General features: G+C 37.1%; 1 protein-coding gene and 1 long non-coding RNA gene across 12 annotated transcripts in view; one reads left to right on the top strand and one right to left on the bottom strand.

Annotated features, from left to right (window-relative positions):
• Positions 1-23,812, top strand: part of LOC118969190 (uncharacterized) — a 115,114-nt gene that overhangs the window by 88,180 nt on the left and 3,122 nt on the right. For 2 of the 3 annotated variants that reach the window (XR_005057117.2, XR_012133236.1), the window contains one exon: positions 22,909-22,988. This is a non-coding gene — a long non-coding RNA (uncharacterized lncRNA). Of the gene's footprint in view, positions 1-22,322; positions 22,548-22,908; positions 22,989-23,812 lie in introns of all 3 variants that reach the window. The other variant, XR_005057116.2, reaches the window with a different exon arrangement.
• The window catches only part of ANK3 (ankyrin 3), a 661,312-nt gene continuing 647,915 nt past the window's right edge, over positions 10,416-23,812 (bottom strand). For 5 of the 9 annotated variants that reach the window (XM_073241006.1, XM_073241010.1, XM_073241007.1 and 2 more), the window contains 4 exons: positions 21,670-21,753; positions 21,487-21,546; positions 19,893-19,980; positions 10,416-11,822 (listed from right to left, as the gene is read on the bottom strand). In XM_073241006.1, coding sequence (XP_073097107.1) covers positions 19,912-19,980; positions 21,487-21,546; positions 21,670-21,753 — 213 coding nt within the window. In that variant the 3' untranslated portion in view covers positions 10,416-11,822; positions 19,893-19,911. The remainder of the gene's footprint in view (positions 11,823-19,892; positions 19,981-21,486; positions 21,547-21,669; positions 21,754-23,812) is intronic. The other 4 variants (XM_073241011.1, XM_073241012.1, XM_073241013.1 and 1 more) reach the window with 1 other exon arrangement.

Below are 23,812 nucleotides of genomic sequence, written 5' to 3'. Positions count from 1 at the left end.
CCTTAATTGAACATCCCTAACTTAGATTTCACACAGGGACTGTTTGTGTTCTCCTCACTTTGAAGGTAGTAGGCAGGGAACTGATGCATCATGTGTCTAGGAGAGCCCCTGAAAAGTAGCAAGCACTGAATACAAGTTGAATGAGATGGATGGATTGTGTTGGAGAACCACAAGATCCATCTTTCTCTTCTCAGTCATTCCTTTATTCCACTTCCCTGTTCGTGCTGAGAGACAGGATGAAAATGAGGTAGCTGGTTTTTTTTCTTTTTTTAAATTAAGGTATCATTGATATACAATCTTATGAAGATTTCATATGAGCAACACTGTGGTTTCAACATTCACCCATATTATCAAGTCCCCCCCCACATCCCATTGAAATCACTGTCTATCAGTGTAGTAAGATGCTATGGAGTCATTACTTGTCTTCTCCGTGCTATACTGCTTTCCCCATGACCTACGTATATTGTGTGTACTAATTGTATTGTCTCTTAATCCCCTTTTCCCTCCCTCCCCATCCACCCTCCCCAACTCCTTTCATTTAGTAACCGCTAGTCCCTTCTTGGAGTCTGTGAGTCTGCTGCTGTTTTGTTCCTTCAGTTTTGCTTTGTTGTTAACCTCCACAAATGAGGGAAATCATTTGGTACTTGTCTTTCTCCACTTGGCTTATTTCACTGAGCATAATGCCCTCTAGCTCCATCCATCTTATTGCAAATGGTAGGATTTGTTTTCTTTTTATGGCTGAATAATATTCCATTGTGTATATGTACCATATCTTCTTTGCCCATTCATCTAGTATGGACACTTAGGTTGCTTCCATATCTTGGCTATTGTAAATAGTGCTCTCATATAAATAGGGGTGTATATATCTTTTTGAATCAGGTATCTTGTTTTCTTCAGGTAAATTCCTAGGAGTGGAATTCCTGGGTCAAATGGTATTTCTAATTTTAGTTTTTTGAGGAACCTCCATATTGCTTTCCACAGCATTTGAACCAATTTACATTCCCACCAACAGTATAGGAGGGTTCCCTTTTCTCCACATCCTCGCCAGCATTTATGTTCTTGTCTTTTGGATAGTGGCTATCCTAACTGGTGTGAGGTGATAGTTCATTATAGTTTTAATTTGCATTTTCCTAATAATTAGTGATGTGGCACATCTTTTCATGTGCATGTTGGCCATCTGAATTTCTTCTTTGGAGAAGTGTCTGTTAGATCCCCACCCATTTTTCAATCATGTTATTTGGTTTTTGGGTGTGAGTTCTTTATATATTTTGAATGTTAAACCCTTATTGGATGAGTCATTTATTCTCCCATACTGTAGGGTGCCTTTTTGTTCTACTCATGGGGTACTTAGCTGCACAGAAGCTTTTTAGTTAGATGTAATCCCATTCGTTCCTTTTTGCTTGTTTCCCTTGCCTGAGGAGACAAATTTTTTTCAGGAAAAAAATTCTCATGTTTATATTCAAGGAATTTTTGCCTATGTTTTTTTCTATGGGTTTTATGGTTTCATGACTTACATTCAGATCTTTGATCCACTTTGAGTTTACTTTTGTGTATAGAGCTAGACCATAATCCAGTTTCGTTCTCTCACATGTAGCTGTCTAGTTTAACCAACACCAGTTGTGGAAGAGGCTGTCATTTCCCCTATTGTATATCCATGGCTCCTTTATCATATATTAATTGGCCATATATGTGTGGGTTTATATCTGGGCTCTCTGTTCTGTTCCATGGATCTATAGGTCTGTTTTTGTGCCAGTACCCAATTGTATTGATTACTGTGGCTTTGTAGTAGAGCTTTAAGTCAGGGAGTGTAATTCCCCAGCTTTGTTTTTCCTTCTCAGGATTGCTTTGGCTATTTGGGGTCTTTTGCAGTTCCATATGAATTTCAAACTATATGTTCTAGTTTGTTGAAGAATGCTGTTGGTATTTTGATTGGGATTGCACTGAATCTGTAAACTGCTTTAGGCAGGATGGCCCTTTTGACAATATTCTTATCATGAGCAAAGGATGTATTTCCATTTGTTGATGTTTTCCTTAATTTATCTCATGAGTGTCCTGTAGTTTTCAGAGCATAGGTTTTTCACCTTCTTGGTTAGGTTTATTCCTAGGTATTTTATTCTTTCTGATGCAATTGTAAATGGAATTGTTTTTCTGATTTTTCTGCTAGTTCATCATTAGTATATAGGAATGAAACAGATTTCTGTATATTAATTTTCTGTCCTGCAACTTAGCTGAATTCAGTTATTAGTTATCATAGTTTTGGGGTGGATTTTTTAGGGTTTCTTATGTACAATATCATGTCATCTGCAAACAATAACAGTTTAATTTCTTCCTTACCTATCTGAATGCCTTTTATTTCTTTGTGTTATCTGGTTGCTGTGGCTAGGACCTCCAGTACTATGTTGAATAAAAATGGGGAGAGGGGGCATCCTTGTCTTGTTTCGGATCTTAGAGGAAAAGCTTTCAGCTTTTCGCTATTAAGTATGATGTTGGCTGTGGGTTTGTCATATATGGCCTTTATTATGTTGAGGTACTTGCCCTCTATACCCATTTTGTTAAGAGTTTTTATCATGAATGGATGTTGAATTTTGTCAAATGCTTTTTCAGCATCTATGGAGAAGATCATGTGATTTTGGTCCTTTTTGTTGATGTGGTGGATAATGTTGATGGATTTTCGAATATTGTACCATACTTGCATCCCTGGAATAAATCCCACTTGATTGTGATGATCATTTTGATGTATTTTTAATTCATTTTGCTAATACATTGTTGAGGATTTTTGCATCTCTGTTCATCAGAGATATTGGTCTGTAATTTTCTTTTTTTGGTGTCTTTGCCTGGTTTGGTATTAGAGTGATGCTGGCCTCATAAAATGAGTTTGGAAGTATTCCGTCCTCTTCTACTTTTTGGAAAACTTTAAGGAGGATGGGTATTAGGTCTTCACTAAATGTTTCATAAAATTCAGCTGTGAAGCCATCTTTCCAGGGCTTTTGTTCTTAGGTAGTTTTTTGAATGCCAATTCAATTTCATTGCTGGTAACTGGTCTGTTCAGATTTTTCTGTTTCTTCCTGGGTCAGTCTTGAAAGGTTGTATTTTTCTAGAAAGTTGACCTAGGTTCTTCTAGGTTATCCATTTTGTTAGCATATAATTTTTCATAGTATTCTCTAATAATTCCTTGTATTTACATGGTGTCCGTAGTGTTTTTTCCTTTCTCATATTTCTGATTCTGTTTGTGTGTGCAGACACTCTTTTTTCTAGATAAGTCTATCTATGGTTTTATCTGTTTAGTTTATTTTCTCAAAAGAACCAGCTCCTCATTTCATTGATTCTTTCTTTTGTTTTATTCTTCTCAATTTTATTTATTTCTGCTCTTATATTTATTATATCCCTCCTTCTACTGACCTTGGGCCTCATTTGTTTTTCATTTTCTAGTTTCATTAATTGTGACTTTAGACTGTTTATATCAAATTGTTCTTCTTTCTTGAGGTAAGCCTTTATTGCTGTATACTTTCCTTTTCGAACTGCCTTTGCTACATTGCACAGGTTTTGGGGTGTTGAGTTGTTGTTTTCATTTATCTCCATATATTGCTCAATCTGTTTTTATTTGGTCATTGATCCATTGATTATTTATGAGCATGTTGCTAAGCCTCCATGTGTTGTGGGCTTTTTGTTTTCTTTCATAATTTATTTCTAGTTTCATACCTTTGTGATCTGAAAACTGGTTGGTACAATTTCAATCCTGAATTTACTGAGGCTCTTTTTGTGTCCTAGTATGTGGTCTATTCTTGAAAATGTTCCATGTGCACTTGAGAAGAATGTGTATCCTGCTGCTTTTGGGTTGAGTGTTCTTGATGTCTGTTAAGTCTATCTGTTCTAATGCATTGTTCAGTGCCTCTATCTGCTTACTTATTTTCTGACTGGTTGATCTGTCCTTTGGAATGAGTGGTGTGTTGAAGTATCCTTAAATGAATGCACTGAGTTCTATTTCCCCTTTTAATTCTGTTAGTATTTGTTTCATATTTAGGTGCTCCTATTTTGGATGCATAGATATTTATAATGGTTATATCATCTAGTTGGACTGAGTTCTTTATCATTATATAATGTCCTTGTCTCTTGTTACATTCTCTGTTTTGAAATCTATTTTTTTCTGATATAAGTACTGCTACTCCTGCTTTTTCTCCCTATTATTTTTGTGAAATATCTCTTTCCATCCCTTCACTTTTAGTCTGTGTATGTCTTTGGATTTGAAGTGAATCTCCTGTAGGCAGCATATAGATGGGTCTTGCTTGTTGCTCATGCTGTAATTCTGTGTCTTTTGATTGTTGCATCCAGTCCATTTACATTTAGGGTGAATATTGGTAGATATGTACTTACTGCCATTGCGTGCTTTAGATTTGTGATTACCAAAGGTTCAAGGACAGATTCCTTACTATCTAAGAGTCTAATTTAACTCCTTTATTATGCTCTTTCAAGCACAGTCTAAAGATTGTTTTTTTTTTCTCCTTCTTCCTCCTCTACTCTTTATATATATATTAGGTGTCATGTTCTCTACTCGCTGTGTATCCCTTGACTGACTTTGTTGGTAGTCAATTTAATTTTGGATTTGATTGTTAATAATTGGTTTACTTCCTTTACTGTGGTCTTATTTTTTCTGGTGACAGCTATTTAGCCTTAGGAGCACTTTCATCTACAGCAGTCCCTTTAAAATACATTGTAGAGATGGTTTATAGGAGGTTAATTCCCTCAACTTTTGCTTATCTGAAAATTGTTTAATCCATGCTTCAAATTTAATTTATAATCTTGCTGGGAAGAGTATTCTTGGTTGGCAGCCCTTCTGTTTCATTTCATTAAATATATCATGCCAGTCCCTTCTGGCCTGTAAGGTTTCTGCTGAGAAGTCTGATGATAGCCTGATGGGCTTTCCCTTATATGTGATCTTTTTTCCTCTCTCTGGCTGCTTTTAATACTCTCTCTTTGTCCTTGATCTTTGCCATTTTAATTATTATATGTATTGGTGTTGTCTTCCTAGGGTCCCTTGTTTTGGAAGATCTCTAATTTCATGTCCTGAGAGACTATCTCCTTCCCCAGATTGGGGATGTTTTCAGCAATTATTTCCTCAAGGAGACTTTCTATCCATTTTTCTCTCTTCTTCTTCTGGTTCTCCTATAATGCAAATATTGTTCCATTTGGATTTTGTCACACAGTTGTTTTATTATTCTTTCATTCTTAGAGATCCTTTTTTCTCTCTGTGCCTCAGCTTCTTTGTATTCCTATTTTCTAATTTTGATTTCATTTACCATCTCGTCTACTTCATCTAATCTACTTTTAAATCCCTCCATTGTATGTTTCATTTCAGATACTGTATTTTCAAATTTTCTATCTCTTTCTTGAAGTCCTCCCTGAGATCTTGAATATTTTTCTGTGCCTCTGTGATCATGGTTATGATTTTTATTTTTAAATCTTTATCTAGAAGATAGGTTTCACTTTGCCCTCCTTCTGGCCTTTGAATTCTGTGTGTACAACATTTTTTTGCTGTTTCATTTTAGTGATTCCTGCGGAATAATAAATTTGTGTAGGCAAAACCCTCTAGTACCCAGAAGCTCTACTCTCTGGAACTATGGAGCACCTGGAACAATGGCGGGGGTCACCCAGTCGAGCGACACCAGTGCCTTCCAGGAGGAACGAGCTCTTTCCTGTTTTCTGGCTGCAGTGCCTGCCTCCACTGCCAGGTCCAGTGTGCTGTGCATACAGGGAGGAGCCTCTCCATTATGCCTCTGTAGCTGCCTTAGGCAGGGCCACCCTCCAGCTGACCTGGTGTGATGTGGGTGCAGCAGGTATGTGGACTGGTGCTTTCCAGGAACAAGGAGCAGCAGGCTGTGTATTGCAGAGCGCCCACTGGGCTCTATTGCTAGCCATGGGGATGGAGCGCCTGAAGCTCCTAAAAGTTTCCAACCTTTTAGGATGAGTGTGCTGGGACAATTCTGCCCACCTGTCCTTTCTCCTAAGCACCAAACTGTGTCATCTTTGCCCCTTTAGCACCCTTTGTGCTGTTGGGAAGTCTTTCAAAGTGCCCACCCTTTTTTTGTCCTGGGGGGCCAGTTGTGGATACCCATTCTCAAGTGGCTGGAATCTCAGTCTCTCCAAGTATTCTGCCTGACTTTGTTTCCAACCCCACTAATCTCCAGAGCACCATGTAATGTGGGTTTGTGCTCACAGAGATCTCCAGAGGTGGGTATTTAGCAGTCATGGGCTTCTACTCCCTCCCTGCTCCATTTCTCTTCCTTCCTCCTGTGAGCTGGCATGGGGGGAGGGCTTGGGTCTCACTGGATCATTGCGTTGCTACTTTACCCTTTTCTGTGAAGTCTTCTCTTTTCCCCAGATGTAGGCAATCTGTTTTGCAGTCTTTGGATTGCTCTTTCAGGATTATTTATATTTGCTGTATTTGCATGTTATATATGTTTTTGAGAGGAGGTTTCTGCCTCAGTTCTCACACTGCTTTCTCCCCCCTTTTTGCCATAACTGTTTTCTTACCAAAAAGAAGTGAGAATTTAAGCAGGATCATATTAGTTTGCCTTCTCCTTCTTCCTAGTCGGATCAGAGACTGGGAATAGAAATAAATAAAGTAGATTGGGTTCTACAGGCCAGAGGGAAAGGAGGGACTGTGGTGAATGATAAAGCACACACTTGTCCACAGGTGTCATGTATATGTTGTTTTGCTCCAGTTGGTTGTCATAAGGAGTTTCAGAAACAGTATTGTAATGTCTTCAGATTTAAAGAGAATTCACAATCCATTTTTCTTCTAAGATCTTCTGACTAAAAAAAATGTGTTGGCTATCTTTCTTCAAACTGTATATGGTTCAAACAAAGTATTTCTGCAGGCTGAATTTGGTCCAAGGGCTTTGAGGGTATAATTTCTGGATCTTCTGGTCCTTTATGAATCTAGCAAACAGCAACACCAAGGGTGAATCTTGAGGTAGTCAAAACTTCTGAAATAATTTGGATATCATGTTTGAAAGAGAGGAGACTAAGGTGACTTGTTTCATAGAGATGAGGGTTTATGATGGATTCTCTACACTCTTGCCTGGTTTCTCAGTGGCCTGTCGGTGATGAGGATGAGGATAATAGCTGATGGCCATGGGGAAGATGTCAGCAGGGCTACTGAGGTGCTCTTTGCTCATGAGGTTTTGGTATATTCAAACACAGTTATTTAAGACTTTGTGGCTAACAAGGGGATTATGCAACTGGAAAGAGCCAGTTAAGTATGGTGGCACAAGTTAGCTCTTGGTGATTGAAGTCATTAGAATCAAAAGCTGTGATTTCCTTTATATTTGCTGTATTTGCATGTTATATGTGGTGCTTCTTGAGTTGAGTAAACACCCCAAGTGTTGACATTTCCAAGAGGACATCCTGGGATTCCTCACCAATTCCAAAGGAGTTCTTAGGCAGAGATGAACATAGAGGATTCTAAAAACAGTGAGAAGAACCACTAGGCCACAAGAGGTACCCCAGAAGCAAGAACCGTCAGTACTTTTTCTTTTAAACTTAGCCACTTTTTATATATTTTTTTATACTTTAATACTTTCTTTTATACTTAGCCACTTTTTTCAAATATAGCTTTTTCAAGTTGTATTTCTAATTTGGTTTAGCCTGGAAAGAAAATGGTGTACAAGATGGTGCAGAGAGGAACAGTTCCCATTTATTGTTCCTTGCCCTCTGTTGTTTGTTGATTGATTGATTCATGTATGCAGGAAATACTGGGTGCTTACATATATATATGAGGTGTCAGGCATTATTCTAGGTATTGTGTGTATAGCAGAGAACAAAACAAAGGTGCTGCCCACAGTAGTATGAGGATCTGGTGCTGTGCCTCACATGTTGGAATGCTTCTGAAAGCTGGCAAATCATCTTTCCCAGCTCTCAGAATTATTCCCTTGCTTGAGTTAGATGTCAGAAGAGAAGTGGCAATTAAGGTTGTTGGGGGAAATTAGGCAGGGAGATAACCTATATTTCTGGGGTATCAACTGGAAGTTCTAAGGTAGACCTGGAGAAAAAGTCCTAATGGTTCTTGCTTCTGGGGTACCTCCTGTGGCCTAGTGGTTCTTCTCACTGTTTTTAGAATCCTCTATGTTCATCTCTACTTTGCCTAAGAACTCCTTTGGAATTGGTGAGGAATCCCAGGATGTCCTCTTGGAAATGTCAACACTTGGGGTGTTTACTCAACTCAAGAAGCACCATGGGGTAAGGAATAGAATTTCTTCACTCTAGGTTCACCTTGTTGTACATATTATTTGTTGCTATCAGTTTGAATGCAGCAGACATAATAAAATTTCATTTTGCACTATTTTGAACTGTCTGTATTTAATTCTATTACATAAGTGAAGGCTTTTGGGCCTATTACCAAGGATAGGACTCACCAGAGTCCACACTGCTATTTATTTATTTTGTATTGGCACATGGTTAGCCAGGTAACCATGTAAATAAATTATACCATTGTCTTTTATCTCTATTATTAAAGATCTCTTGTAAAATTTGGCTCAAATCTCAATGTTAGAAATGTTACTCAATGTTACTTCTGGACTATTTGTCATCAACTCATGGAAGAGAAGCAGTGCCTTATGACTAGGAAACTATACACCTCTTAATATGCCAGGACCTCTTTAACAAATCAAGAATACTAACTCACCCAGACAGGAAGTTAGCTTTTGGATAACTGGCTTCTTTAGACTTAAGGGATGAGTTATCCTTCTTATGATTTATATTTCTGGGCTTCTCACATATTCCTACAGCCAAATGTGACCTGATGCTCATAATAATAAAGGCAAGCAAACAGCTTTTTTGTTTGTTTGTTTATTTACTCTGGAGGAAAACCTTAGTCTTGATGGAACCCCAGGATGATACCACAATGAACATAGTGGAACATCATTATGCCAAGGCAGAATTTATTAGTAGAGGAAAGAAGGCTGGCTGCTTATGTGTTCAGTGAAATAGATCCTTCTTAAAAATGGTGAAATAACCCTGCACAGTATATCGCCATAACTTGGCAATAGTGATAATACATTTTAATTCCACAAACTCAGGAATTTTGTAGGAATATAAAATTGAAAAACAGAGCAAATATCAGGAATCTATCAATCACAGTTCCTTTTTTTTTAAATCTTTTACAATGTTAATCAAGGAAAAGCTTAAATACATTTTTATAAGCCAGCAAGGCCAAAACTGTATTAGGATTATATAATGTACACCCTCATTCAATCATGCATACATATATAAACATATACATATATACATATATGCAAATAAAATACTGATTATCCTATTTGGATACTTCTCTTTAAGTAATTTTATGAATTTTTCCTTGACCTGAAGCTTAGCCCATCATGATATATCCCTAAAGTCAAAATTTCAGTTGTAAAAACATAACCATTTAATACCCAGATAAGGATAATTCATTGAATTACTAGTTCAGTATAAACATCTTTTGTCGAGACTATGAGTCAGAAATTAGTAACTCTTAGATGGGAAGTTAGGATGCCTGGGTTCTGATCCTTGTTTTCCAAAGAGGCTTTGGAGGTAAGTTTTTTTTAAGGGGTCTTAGCTCATCATATGACTTTGGTGCAGGGATAGGGCATGTTCCATTTACTTGGGATACCATACAAATGCAGTCTAGCTCCATTGTTTATGCAAAGTAGATTCATTATACATGTGTTCAGCATTGATATTGAATCCTTATTGGGAGTAAGTCATCCCATTAGGCAATCTTTAACAAACAGGCAATATGTGACATAGCCAAATGGCTCTAAGCACCCGCTTACTAAAGGGACTACTACCAAAGATAATACCTACCTCATAACGTGGTTATGAGGACTGAGTTAATAAATGTAATGTACTTAAAACAGAGTCTAGTGTAGAATAAGCACTATAGTGTCAGCACTGGTCATAACGGTTGCTACTATCACCACTACTTTGTGCTGGGCTCTGGACTTGAATGAAAATGAAAACAGCCACGGTCTTTGCCCGTGTTATCATGTAGTATCTGATTGCAAACTCCAATGTCTACCATAAAACAAACAATTGCTTTATGGACTAAAAGGATCTGCAGGCTGGATGGCTCCTGGAGGTGCCTGTTGACAATCCCTGGACATGTGTCTGTGCCAAGTCCCCACTTCTGGGGGTCAGCCTAAACCTGATGTGGGCAAGGATCACTTCTCAGTTAATTCCTAATTCTTGGCTCCTCCACAAAATACACAGAATTTATATAAATTGGGAGTTCATGAGGCAGAACTGAATGTTAAGGACTGTCACCTGTTTAGTGACCACAGAGGCAGAATCACAGTGAGAGCTCATGTGGCCAAATAACAAGGAGTTAGACATTTACCTTTTTGCCAGAGAACACAAGGACACTGTAAAGCACAGATAGGTGAAGAGTTTAACACAATTTATTTTATGCTTAAATAATTGACTAGGTCATCCAGTGTATGGTTTTTCATACATATGTCATTAGAGTTATGTGTCAATGAATGCTGATTTTATATGAATATAATGAACAAGTAAAAGAATCTCACCAAAATCCAAATAAAAAAATGCCCTTTAAAACACAGCAGCCTTATTAACCTAATATGACACTGCTAGAATGATTACAAATGATTGGCTTACAGAAAGGTGTCTACATCTTATAGCCAGTACACAATACAGTAATAATTTTTACAGCGTGCTGCCATTCTACCAGCTAAGGATTTCTGTTCAGTCCATTTTAAACACCCCGGACAGGGGCCTCTTATAAGCACCATCCACCTCTAAAGCGGCAAGCATTACCCCCTTTTAAGTACTAACAGCAACCCCCCCCCCACTAAAGCAACTACCATATAGGTTTTTTTTTTTCTTTCATTTTTTAGGTCATTTCATTGAAAAATTGGCAATAGCAACAAATATTAGATGAAGGGCTTTGTGTTTACAGATAAAATCTTTTGTGTTGCAGTATACTGTAGTGTTTGCAAAATTGGAAAAGATTTAATCAAAATAAGGTGATACACATGCATCAAAATATTAGTATTCTGAAGAAAAATTTTTTTCACAGAACTACAGAATTCCTCATTTTTGGAATTTTTTAAATTTGCAGATTTTAAAGATTTTTCTTTTAAATCAAGCTAGCAGTTTTGCATATACAAACATTATAATTGCTAATATACAAGAATCAGTGAAGATACCCCCACCCAGAACCCCTTCTTCCTCTTCTAGGCTGAAGTCACTTGAGACTCCTATTATGTTAAATGCATCTGTAATATTCTGTTTGTGTTCTAAGAGGCAGTGCCTTATCAACATTTATTCTATTTTTCTGTTAGAATTTATACAGTGTTATTATTTACAGCAAAACTATAGATGTTTTAAAAAAGAAACAAATAGTGTTTATACCCTGACAGTTTGGGTCCAAGAAAAATAAGGCGAGCTGTTGTGGATTTAGTATTTTAGTGTTTCTCTGTGATTGGATCGTCCCATTTCCTTCTGTCACTTATGGCGGCAGGAATTTCTTCCTTTTTTAAGTGACACCAAATTACTTATGATAAACTGTTAACAGCATGGCTTCTTGGATATACACTGCATTGCTAATTGCATACACGCCAGTCCTGGGAATGAAAGTGAATTTCCATGCTCTGTAAATTGGCTCATGCTAAATTAAAATGTGGGTGCTTTTCTTTTTCTTTTTGCATACAAAAAATCATGCCACTAAAGTGTGGAAGCAGCAAACACACACCCCCATCGCTGTGATTTTTACTTCCTGCTGACATATCATCCATGAATTTCTCAATACTGGCAGTAAAAACACCATCCTGTGGAAAGAGAGACAGCAGGTAGTGAGTTTAGCTTTCTGTCTTTTTCTTTCTTTTTTTCAAGAGAACTTTACTAAGCCTTCTTTGCCTTTCAACAGAAAAAACTCAGAAAGCGGGTACCCTCTACTTAGTAAGGGGGTTGTTTAACACGAGCTTTTGACAGAGGTTATCTGCTAGATTTCTTCAAGGACAAACCCTGGAGGTATTTGAAAGCTTTTTGATGGCAGTGACCTTTCCATGGGACCCTTTGATCTCCACAGAACGATATTTACTTATTTGTGGTTTTAGAGGTTGAGTCCTAAAGACCCTCTTCTAGTTCTGTCTCTGATACTCAGGTACTCAGGAGAGCTCTTTACAGCCCTTTGGACTTAGTCTTACCTGTAAAATGAGGCGGCTGACAGGTGCTCTCTGAGATTTCATTCAACACCAAAACATCAAGGGTCTGGCGTTTTCACGGGCACAAAGGGCCAGGGATATGGGGTCAGGATAGAGCATCTCACTTATGTCTGCTATGCATGTTTTATAGAAAGTTCTCACACCCTCCCAGAATGCAACTAATTTTTTAAAAAGGGAGAACAGTGTTATTACTTCATTGCTATGAAGTTGCTTTTCCATATGCAAATTGAAATTAAAGACTATGTTCTACCATTGCAAAGGATACCTCCTTTCCTCTGCCCCACATCAGTCATAACAGGATAAGTTAATTTGAACTCTTTTATGGAAGCTCCACTAAGGTCATCTTGCCTTACTGGATAATATCTGCATAAAGTATCAGTGTTTTATAACCACTCTTAATATGTCAAAAGCAATCAACTTCTTTATACTTTTTTAAAGCTTTTTTTTTAAATGAAGGTATTATTGATATACACTCTTATGAAGGTTTCACAGGAAAAAACAATGTGGTTACTACATTCACCCATATTATCGAGTCTCCCCCACACTGCATTGCAGTCACTGCCCATCAGTGTAGTAAGATGCCACAGAGTCCCTATTTGCCTTCTCTGTGCTACACTGTTCCCCATGATCCCCCCCCCCAACACCATGTATGCCAATCATAATACCCCTCAGTCCCCTTCTCCCTCTCTCTACCCCCAACCCACCCCTTTGGTAACCACTAGTCCCTTCTTGGAGTTATACTCCACAAATGAGGGAAATCATTTGGTACTGGTCAGTGAAATAAGCCAGGCAGAGAAAGACAACATCTTTATACTTTTGATCAGTATTCTTCTTGGTATGAACTCCTCCATAAAACATAGTTTTCCCCATATAGGCCTTCCTCTGTATTCTATGTGAAGAGGTGACAAACTTGATTGCCTGCCTAAGAACAAAACATAGCCCCTACAGAAAACCCAAGTAAGGCATGAACAATTTTAGGAACAACCCTGTTCACTCACCTATAAACAAAAGACACTTTTTGTGTGTCTAGGAGAATCTTTAGAATTCTGCATCTAATCCAAGCATGTTCCCAGTGACCTTAAGGTTCTTTACTTGCCCCAGATAAGTTTCCTTCTCTTTAGATAGATCACCCAGGATACCCTGGCTTATATAAACATGTTAGGACAGCACTTCCTCTGTCTACCTCACTATAGTTCTGGCTTCCTTTTCTGTATTAAAAGTGCTACTGACCTTCATGCTCCACGTCACTAAAGCTTGGAGCCAAGAACATGAAAGTATCAATTTCTTCTGGGGTGATTTCAACATCTCCCTCCCTCCCATGACCATGCAGTGGTTCCAAAGAAGGAAAGTGACTCATTTGGGCAGGCCATGTTCCAGAAGGTAGGCAAATCGGGGTAAGATAAGGATTTTCTCACCTCTGTTACTATCACTTACTCCTAATCTTCCAGGCACTAGGGTTCTTAGATGGTCCTCTGATAATGTTAGTCCAGTGCTCTCCCTGTTTCTTAGGGAGACACCTCTGCAGTTTTCTCTAATTGAACCTATCTCCTTAACTTTGTACAGCTTAATTGATATATATAAGTAATAACAGACATAGCTTGATACTATACAATCTCTTGTAAATATAGTTTGATAATTTTTTTTAGTAAATTTATTTAGATGTGCAATCATTACCATAACCCAGTTGAACTTTTTGTTTTGTGTCATATCTTCCAAAAACCAATCCAACTTCCTGGGTTAATCTTGCAGTAAAAAGCAAGGTTTTATCATCTCAATGCAAGTGAATGTTACCTTTCTAGAAAGAGTTGATATGCTTCTATAATTTAAAAAATGCTATTAATTATGCCCACTTACAGTCAGGTATGATTTGGGTGATAGTTTTTTTAAAAAGTTGAGAGTTACTTCCCCTTAGGATAACTCTCATTCTCGGTCATGTAATCAGAATGCATTGGCCCCAACCACATGTGGTGTAGGAAGGTCATTCATTGGACAGAAGACTTAAAGTACAGTGTTCTACAAAAAGCATGAGAGCCTTGGCTGAGACCGTATGTATGCCTTATAAAAGTTGACACTCTGTATAAACTGTGATGAGAGCGCCATCTGATGGAAAGGTGTGAGGGCAGGAGCAGTCATGATGACATTTCAGAAATAGAATTTGAGTCCTCTTCCCTTTCTAGGTTTAGTTAATGGATCTGAGATGGAAGCATCTGTATGTAGGAATCTATCTTTGGGTTCTGCATGCCTTTCAAACCCAAATGCAGTAGAAACCAACTTAGAAAATGGATAATTTGTTTTAGTCATTTAACTATAATTTTTAAATTTAAGAAACCCTTAAAAACATAGAGAAACAGCTATTCAATGAATTTTCATGATGTTGATGACTGCTCACTGATTAGGGTGGTGGTTGCTGAAGGTTAGTGAGCTGCGGCAATTTCTTAAAATAAGACAAAAATAAAGTTTGCCCCATCGACTCTACCTTTCACCAATGATTCTTCTGTAGCATGCGATGCTGTTTGGCAGCATTTTACCCACAGAACTTCTTTCAAAATGGAAGCCAGTCCTCTCAAACCCTGCTGCTGCTTTTCCAATGAAGTTAATGTAGTATTCTAAGTCCTCTGTTGTCATTTAAACAATATTCATAGCATCCTCACCAGTAGTATATTCCATCTCAAGGTACCACTTTTCTTTGCTCATCCGTAAGAAGCAACTCCTCATCTGTTCAAGTTTTATCATAAGATTGCAGCAATTCAGTCACATTCAGGTTCCACTTCTAATTCTAGTTGTCTTGCTATTTCTACCACTTCTGCAGTTACTTCCTCCACTGAAGTCTTGAACTCCTCAAAGTCATCCATTAGGCTTGGAATCAACTTCTGAACTCCTCTTCCCATTAATCACAATTTTTAAAATTTATTTTTTATTGATGTCTAGTTGATATACAATATTACATTGGTTTCTAATGTACAAGTGATTCAACAGTTATATACATCATTAAATGCTCACCCAATTAGTTACTGTTAACATAGATATTACAGAATTACTATGTTCTCTATGTTGTACTTTCATCCCCATGACTAATTTATATTATGATTGAGATTTTGTGCCTTTTTATCCCCTTCACCTATTTCTCCCACCTACCCCAAGCCCTCCCCTATAGTAACCACCAAGTCACTTCTCAGTGTCTATAAGTCTATTGCTATTTTATTTTGTTTTTAGATTCCACATGTAAGTGAAATCATATGTTGTCTTTCTCTGCTTGGATTATTTTACTTCATGTAATACCAAGTTCATCCATGTTGTGCAAATGGCAGGATTTCTTTTTCATGGCTGAATAACGTTCCATTGTATATATGTATCACATCTTCTTTACGCATTCACCTATTGATGAGCATGCTGGTTGCTTCCATGTCTTGTCTATTGTAAATAATGTGGCAATAAACGTAGGGGTGCATATATCTTTCTGAATCAGGGATTTTGTTTTCTTCAGGTAAATTCCAAGAAGTGCAATTATTAGGTCATGGTATTTGTTTTTATTTTTTTGAGGACCCTCCATTCTGCTTTCCATAGTGGCTGCACCAATTTACATTCCCACCAACAGTGTAGGAGAGTTCCCTTTTCTCCACATCCCTGCCAATGCTTGTTCTTTCTTGTCTCTTGGATAGCGACCATTCTGATTTGTGTTTTTGTTTTGTTGATGGTTTCCTTTGCTGTACAGAAGCTTTTTAGTTTGAGGTAGTCACACTTGTTCATTTTTGATTTTGTTTCCCTTGCCTGGGGAGACATGTCCAGCAAGAAATTACTCATGCTTATGTTTAAGAGATTTTTGCCTGTTTTCTTCTAAGAGTTTTTTATGGCTTCATGTATTATGTATATTAGGTCTTCAACCCATTTTTAGTTTACTTTTGTGTATGGTGTTAGATAGTAATCCAGTTTCATTCTCTTGCATGCAGCTGTCCAGTTTTCCCAACACCATTTATTGAAGAGACTGTCTTTTCCTCACTGTATATTCTTGCCTTTGTTGTATATTAATTGACCATGTATGCATGGGTTTATCTGTATATTGTTCCATTGATCTGTGGGTGTGTTCTTGTGCTAGTAACATACTCTTTTGATTACTGTAGCTTTGTAGTATTGCTTGAAGTGAGGGAGTGTGATACCCCCACAAATGTTCTTAATGGCATCTGGAATGGTGAATCCATTCCAGAAAGTTTTCTTCTTACTTTGTCCAGATGTGTCAGAAGAATCACTATATATGGTAGCTATAGCCTTACAAAATGTGTAAGACTTGAATGTCAAAATGACTCGATCCACAAGCTACACAATGCATATTGTGTTAGCAGGCACAAAAATAACAATAATTATACATCTCCATCAGAGCTCTTACTTGATCAAGTACATTGTCAATAAGCAGGAATATTTTGAAAGGAATCTTTTTCTTTCTGAGCAGTAGGTCTCAACAGTAAGTTTAAAATATTGAGTAAACCAGTTGTAAATAGACATGCTGTCATCCAGGATTTGTTGTTCTACTTAAAGAGCACAGGCAGAGAAGATTTAGCTTGATTCTGAAGTGCCCTAGGGTTTCTGGCGTGGTCAGTGAGCACTGGCTGCATCAGTCTCTCATGACAGTCAGCCTCTCTGAAGCTAGGCAGTGACTTTTCCTCTCTGGAACGACAGTCCTAGATGGCATCTTCTAACAATATAAGGCTGTTTCATCTACACTGAAACTGTTGCTAACTGCAGCCACCTTCATTAATGATCTGAGCTAGATCTTCTGGATAACTTGCTGCAGCTTCTATGCCACCACTGGCTGCTTCACCTGCACTTTTATGTTACGGAGATGGCTTCTTTCCTAAAATCTCAAACACGAACCTTTGCTAATTTTAAACTTCGCTTCTGCAGCTTCCTCACCTCTCTAAGCCTTCACAGAATTGAAAAAAGTTAGGGCTTTGCTCTGGAGTAGGCTTTGGCTTAAGGGAATGGTGTGGCTGATTTGATCTTTTATCCAGACCACTAAAACTTTTTCTTCATTCAGCAATAAGGCTCTGTTGCTTTCTTATCATTCGTGTGCTCATTGGAGTAGCACTTTTAAATTCCTTCAATAACTTTCCCTTTTCATTCTCAATTTGGCTATTTTTTGGCCTAACTTGGCTTTTGACATGCCTTCCTCATTAAGCTGAACGATTTTGAGCTTTTGATTAAGGTGAGAGATGTGTGGCTCTTCTTTTCACTTGAACACTTAGAGGCTATTGTAGGTTTATTAACTAGCATAATTTCAATATTGTGTCTCAGGAAATAGGGAGGGTTCCAAGGAGAGGGAGGGGAATAGGTGAACTGTCAGAACACACAGCATGTATCAGTTAAGTCTGCTATCTTGTATGGGCAGTTTGTGGCACCCCTAAACAGTTATAATAATAACATCAAAGATCAGTGATCACAGATCACCATAATTAATATAATAATAATGAAAAAGTTTGAAATATTGAGAGAATTACCAAAATGTGACACAGATAATGAGTAAATGCTATTGGAAAATGGAGTTGTTGAAACTGCTTGATGCAGGGTTGCTGCAAACTTTCAATTTATAAAAAACGCAGTATTTGAGAAGCACAGTAAAATGAGGTATGCCTGTATAGAATTAGCCTGTTTTTTTATACTGCTAAAATATTCCTCAAATCTGCCCTCTCCTTTTCGTTCTCTGCCCCAGTTCAGACCCTCATCTGTATCTCATAACTGAGGTCTTTCGTTTAAACTGTTCTCAACTAACTCCCACCACTACGGCTACCTAAATCACATCTGATCATATTACTCTCCTACCACAAGACTTCCAGGAGTACCCCAGTGTTAGCAGGAACCAAACTTCTGAGCACAGAACATATGCTCCTTCATACTGCTGTCTCAAATTCTACTTTTTCCTCAAAACCCAGTTCAAATATGCACTTCAAGAGGCTTTGCAAGATCTCCTCTGTTAGAGTTAATTACATCTTCCAGTGGATTCCCTAAGCATTTTGTAAATATATCTTATTATAGTTACATATTTTGATGTGTGTTACTTATGATCATGTTTGCCTCTTGGACTGTTAAGTTATAGTGGGAAGCAGTACCCTCAAAAGAGTGACAGACCCTTAGGATAATATCTTAAATCATTATACTCCCCTCACTACCTACACAATGTGTGTTACAAACTTTGTATATAGTAGCTAAGAAGTAAAGGGGCTCTAAATGTGAATGGTCATATATTTACAAAAGATTATTACCTAATAAACAATAAAGGAAAGTTTCTTTCATCCACTGATATTAAATTGGATTTTAATCCACTGGATTAAAATATTTTGAGGTAAAATTGAACAAATATGCTAGAGGGCTGCTGCTGAATATGTAGATGATCTTAGATTAGAAGATACAGAACAGCTTAGAGATCTGTAGGAAAGAAGACAACCTGTGGGGTCTGTGTCCTCACCTGTTAAATGGGGATGATGAAAGACCTAACCAAAAGGGCTGGTTGTGAGAATTAAATGAAGAGCACCTGTGAAACACTTGGAAGAGTATGTAGAGTCAATATTATTGTTCCCTGTGTACTCTGTAGTTCTTGGTAGTTTTGTCAATGCATTAAATACTGATGTGTTTAGTTATGATTGGTTACCATTAAATCTCCAGCATGTAAGGTACCCTGCCAGGGTTGTTTACCAATGATTTCTCAGTGCCTATGCAGAAAGCCTCACAGAGAGGAGGTAAAATAAATCTTTGGGTGAATAAACAAATGATAAGGTTTTTTGGGAGGGAGTGGTTACGAATTTATCTGAGCCTTAGTTACCTCACATAATAAATTAGGAGCAAGAGACTAGATTTTTCAGTTCCTTACCTCAGCACTACAAACATGAGGATTCTGGTAATTGCGGAACAGCAGGTGTATGAAAGTGAAAACTGTAATCTGTTAGCTCCTTATTATTTTGACCTATGGGGTGAGAGAACTGTTGGTGAACAGCTCCAAAGAAATCACCCGGCTTTACCTTACAGACTCACAGAGAATTTTCAAAGTGCTATCTGCTTTTTCACCTCAAATGGCCTAATTGTAAATATGTAGAAAGAAATAGGACAAAGATTTAGAAAATGTTAAAGGAAAATATTTGTGAGGAAAAGCTCAGGCATATTTAAACAAAGCTCATTACACATTTAAGTAAAAAATAGTATGTTAACCTCCTATTTAATTTGTTTTAGTTTATATATTATATAAAGTAGTGTATAGGGTTTCAATTATTTAAACTTAGCAACCACTATATTTCAATTGAAACTATATTCTCAGATGCTGTTCTCCTAAAATGATGAAAGGCTGGATCAATACAAATGTCAGAGTACATTTGTAAGAATTATTTGTTGCCAAATAGTTTAGATTGTATGATGCTACTGCATTTCTTACACTCAAAAAGTACTGTTTACATTTGTTTTTGCAGACATCATTTACATTTAAATTACTGACTAATTTGTGAGGAGAAAGTTTGTGGACTGTGAACAGGGTCAATTTTAGTGTACATATGCATACATAAATATAAAACTACAAAAAATTTGGATATTAAGAGCTGGAATGCAGTGTAAAACAGGAGGAAGATCTAAATCACTTATTTAGTGAAATTAGAAGTTTCATGGGAAGTTAAGTCCTGTTACTGATGGGAGCACACTTACCTTGCCTAACCATTAACTGTTATGAGTGAGTCTTCTTTTCCGCATGCCGGATTTCTTTCTTTGTCTTCACCTTGTAACCTTCTCCCTGCTTTAAAAGGAATGCAAATATTAAGATTTTACAGTGAAAAGGTTTTAGTTTAAAAGCAGGTCTCATTCTGGTCCCTTGAGGCTGGATTAAGATAAGGGAAACACAGTTTAAAGCACTTTGTCACTTTATATCCAAAAATACACACCATCTATTTGGCTTAACCATACAGCCTAGCATCAAGGCAGGCTACAGAGAGCCCCATCAGAATGAAGACAACATAGCTGCACTCGCAGTAATGCAGTATGTTAGTGATTAGCGATAAATAAAAAAAATGAGCAGCCTGTCCAGTCATATAGCAAACTAGAAGAAATTATCACTAAAACTGTCAAGACACTTCAATATTGATAATAAAACATATTAGTAATTTATGCCTTTTTAAGCCAGTAGAATTTTAAGTGATCTATAATGAGACTGAAGTTTCTTAGTAAAGCACTGATCATGAACTTTATATCCAAAAATACATACCATCTATTTGGCTTAACCACACAGCCTAGCATCAAGGCAAGCTACAGAGAGCCCCATCAGAATGAAGACAACATAGCTGCACTCGCAGTAATGCAGTGTGGAACTGTTGATCTGACAAGACTTTTAAAAAGAATTCTGGAATTACCAAACCCCTCTTACTCCAGACCAAGCAGACACCCATTTTCCATAAAATAAGACCTCTTTTCACTGAGCACCAGGAACACACCTCTCTGAGGGCAAAGTTGTACAAACACTCAAGTTTTTCCTATTTATGATGAAAAACACAGAAGCCTCTCCAGTTTTCTAATTTAGTCCTCCTGAGAAATTATCATTTCACTTATGTAAACACTATGAAACTATGAAGTTTCCATTTTTAAAATGAAAAGAATAAAGATCTGAGAAAAGGAAAGAAATGAAAAGATAACCAGAGATGTTTTCTCTAGGAGATGGAGATTCATTTGTTAAAGTACACTACTTAGTGATAAGTTTGGTTCTTTAATTGGACATTGGAAATGGGCTTTCATAAACCCAAAGAGGAGACCCCTCCTCGAGTCAAGATGGGTGAATTGGATTTCCCTGTAGAATATATTGGAAAGGGAAATGTATAGACTTGATATAAGGATCTTGAACTGAGCTTTTTGCCATTCTAACACTTAAACCCTGTGCATCTGCTAGAAACGAGTGCTCTCCATCGAGTGCTGTGCATCAACATCCCAGGGAGGCACTTGGCTGCAGTTAAAGCACTGGGTGGGCACTAAGACACTGTTATAAATATAAGTGTTTAGTGATGATAGAGGGTTTCTCTCATGTGCTCGAACCAGCGCATTGTAATCTCTGTGGAAAACTCTGAAGAAAGTAGTAATATATAATGTTAAGAAATGTTAGGAAGAAAAGTCTGTCTTTGGCCCTGATCAAATGCATATCAAAAGCAGCAAACACTTAAAGCTGACACACTGCAGAAGCCAGCCTTTTAGCAGCATATTCTACAGAATTCACAAAGCTTTAATCTTCTACTTTCTCTTGGCAGTCCCTCTCCATTACCATGTCGTCATGTTTTCTCTCTGGTGGGGTAACAATTCGTCTTATTACTTTCCGAGTGATCTGTAGGAAGCAATAGTGAAAAGTAGAGATTTTCCATTTTCTGTTTCAAGAGGTGACACTACAGCAAGCAAATAGTAGAAAATCTAAATTCCAAAAGAAGCATGAAATATCAGTGATGATTACTTTTCTTGTGATGAGATTGCCTTCTTCATCAGTAAACTGTTCTTCTGTCACAGATTCTCCAGGAATATTTTTTGCTTCCTCTCCCTAAAGGATGTGGCATACAGATTAGCAACATACTAAACAGATCACCACACCACTCCATACACCACACACATGCTCTGTGGAATTTTAGAAAAAAGAAGGTATAAATTCAACTGGCAATTCCATTGCAAGGGGAAGAGGCTGACTCCTCTGATAGCAGTCACTAACAGTCAAAGCATTAAACCTCAAGTATGTACAAGAATGATGGTTAGCAACAAACTCCAAGATGGAAGAACTTGAAAATATATAATTAGAGAAAGCAGTTACATATTTATCTACAAGTCAAAAATTTCACATGTTGAAAAAAATTTTAGCCAAGAATTAGAGCTTTAAATAGATCATCTCATTTTGAGTATAGGGTTTCTTTGTTAGTCCTATCTTAAGTCATTTTTGGATTCTATTTTGTCTAATTTGAATTAAGATAGTATCTTAGTTGGGATGTTATATTTATCATGCTTTGTTAGCTTCACTTAAAAATGTATTTATTAAGGGTAATATTTACATTTTTTTGAAGGACTGTGATGATAAAAGTTCAGGCTGCAGAGAAAATCTTACTTTTTTTTTTTTTAAAGGCTGAGCCTTTCATAGGTCTTTAGTGAGAGTAAGTCTGATGAAGTACAGTTTCAGAATACTATCTTCAAGTGAAGGAATCTTACGTGATGACTGGCCATCCAATCTCCATTGCCAAAAACAAAACAAAAACACCAGTACTAAAGGAATGTAAGATGATGATATCCTTTTCAGTTTAGTGACTGTTACCTGACTGAGAAGAGGAAACTGTCAAAGATCTTCCTCTGGTGAGTTTAAGAAATGGAATAAATTCTTAACTCTCCAAGGTTGGTTCATATTTTCCTGCTCATAGGCAGCTTGGTAGGTTTACATGGCTCCTTGAAATCTATTAGTTCTATGATTGTGTAATGAGAAAAGCCACTCAGTAAAAATAGGACTGTATTTGCAACACATTTTCTTCCTCACTGGTATTCAGCTTTAGATTAGCACCACTTATAGTTAAGGGTAAAAAGGACAAACATCCAAGTGCAGACCTGTTCTAGAGACCTACTGACCTGTTAGACTTCTTGTTGAATAGATGACCTGAATAATGCTACAGTATAGAGTACTGTAGTTATTGCACATCTGTGTTTTATTTTTTGTTTTTAGGGAAAATGGCAGATCACAAAGAAGACAACTCATTTCTGAGAGCCAGGATTCTAATTTTCAGTATTATTGTCATGGAAAAGGTGAGTAGCTCTGATAATTTTATCAGTGCCAGCCAATGGTGAGAAAAATCTGTGATTGCTTTAAGTCACAACCAACTGAAAGACTGTTATGGTTTAAAATGACAGTAACAACTAAAACACTATCTTGTTTTGCTAAAAAATTCTGTTTTCATTCTTTCATTTTACAAAATGACTCTGTATTTTTATGGATTGTAGGTTTAAAGGTCATGACAATGGGTGGGACATATTTATTTTACCTCACTGTGGTATAGATATGGGATGAAAATAAAATAAGATGTTACTTGCTACTTATGTTGAGCTCAACTTGAATCTTGCTTATGATTAGTTTCAATTGGCCCAGTTAAGAGAGGGAAGGAAAGCAGAAAAATGTAGAGGCCTCATGCCTAAGCACACTCAACTCTGCAGTTTTTTTTTTTGAATTTTTATGGGAATCTTATTTATATCTCCTGTAGTTGGTTTCAGATTTTTTGGAAAAAATATAATTTCCTTGTATCTTTAAAGTAAAGGAATAAAGACAGCAGAAAAGCCAATAAAAGGTCATGAAGGTTTTGCTATAGTTTAAAAATGAATAAATAAAATACTTTTGACGTAACCCTTGAAAAATGTTCAGCTTTTTGAGTGTTAAGATAACTGGAGGATCCCAGGAAAATGCCAGTAAATTAGAATTCTATTGGGTATGTTTTGAATTCACTTTTTTGAGAAAGATGTCAATTAATGGGACAGTTTCTGAAAGGAATGTGAGATAGGTATATTTAGAAGCATAATGAATACATATACTGATTTATACCAGTAGCCTTGGAAAAAAGCAGAGCTCTATTAAAAAT

The sequence above is a fragment of the Manis javanica genome, chromosome 7 (genome assembly GCF_040802235.1).
Source record: "Manis javanica isolate MJ-LG chromosome 7, MJ_LKY, whole genome shotgun sequence".
In the NCBI taxonomy this organism is placed as follows: domain Eukaryota; kingdom Metazoa; phylum Chordata; class Mammalia; order Pholidota; family Manidae; genus Manis; species Manis javanica.
Note: the sequence above shows the minus strand (reverse complement) of the source record. Positions and strands in the feature narration are given on the sequence as shown.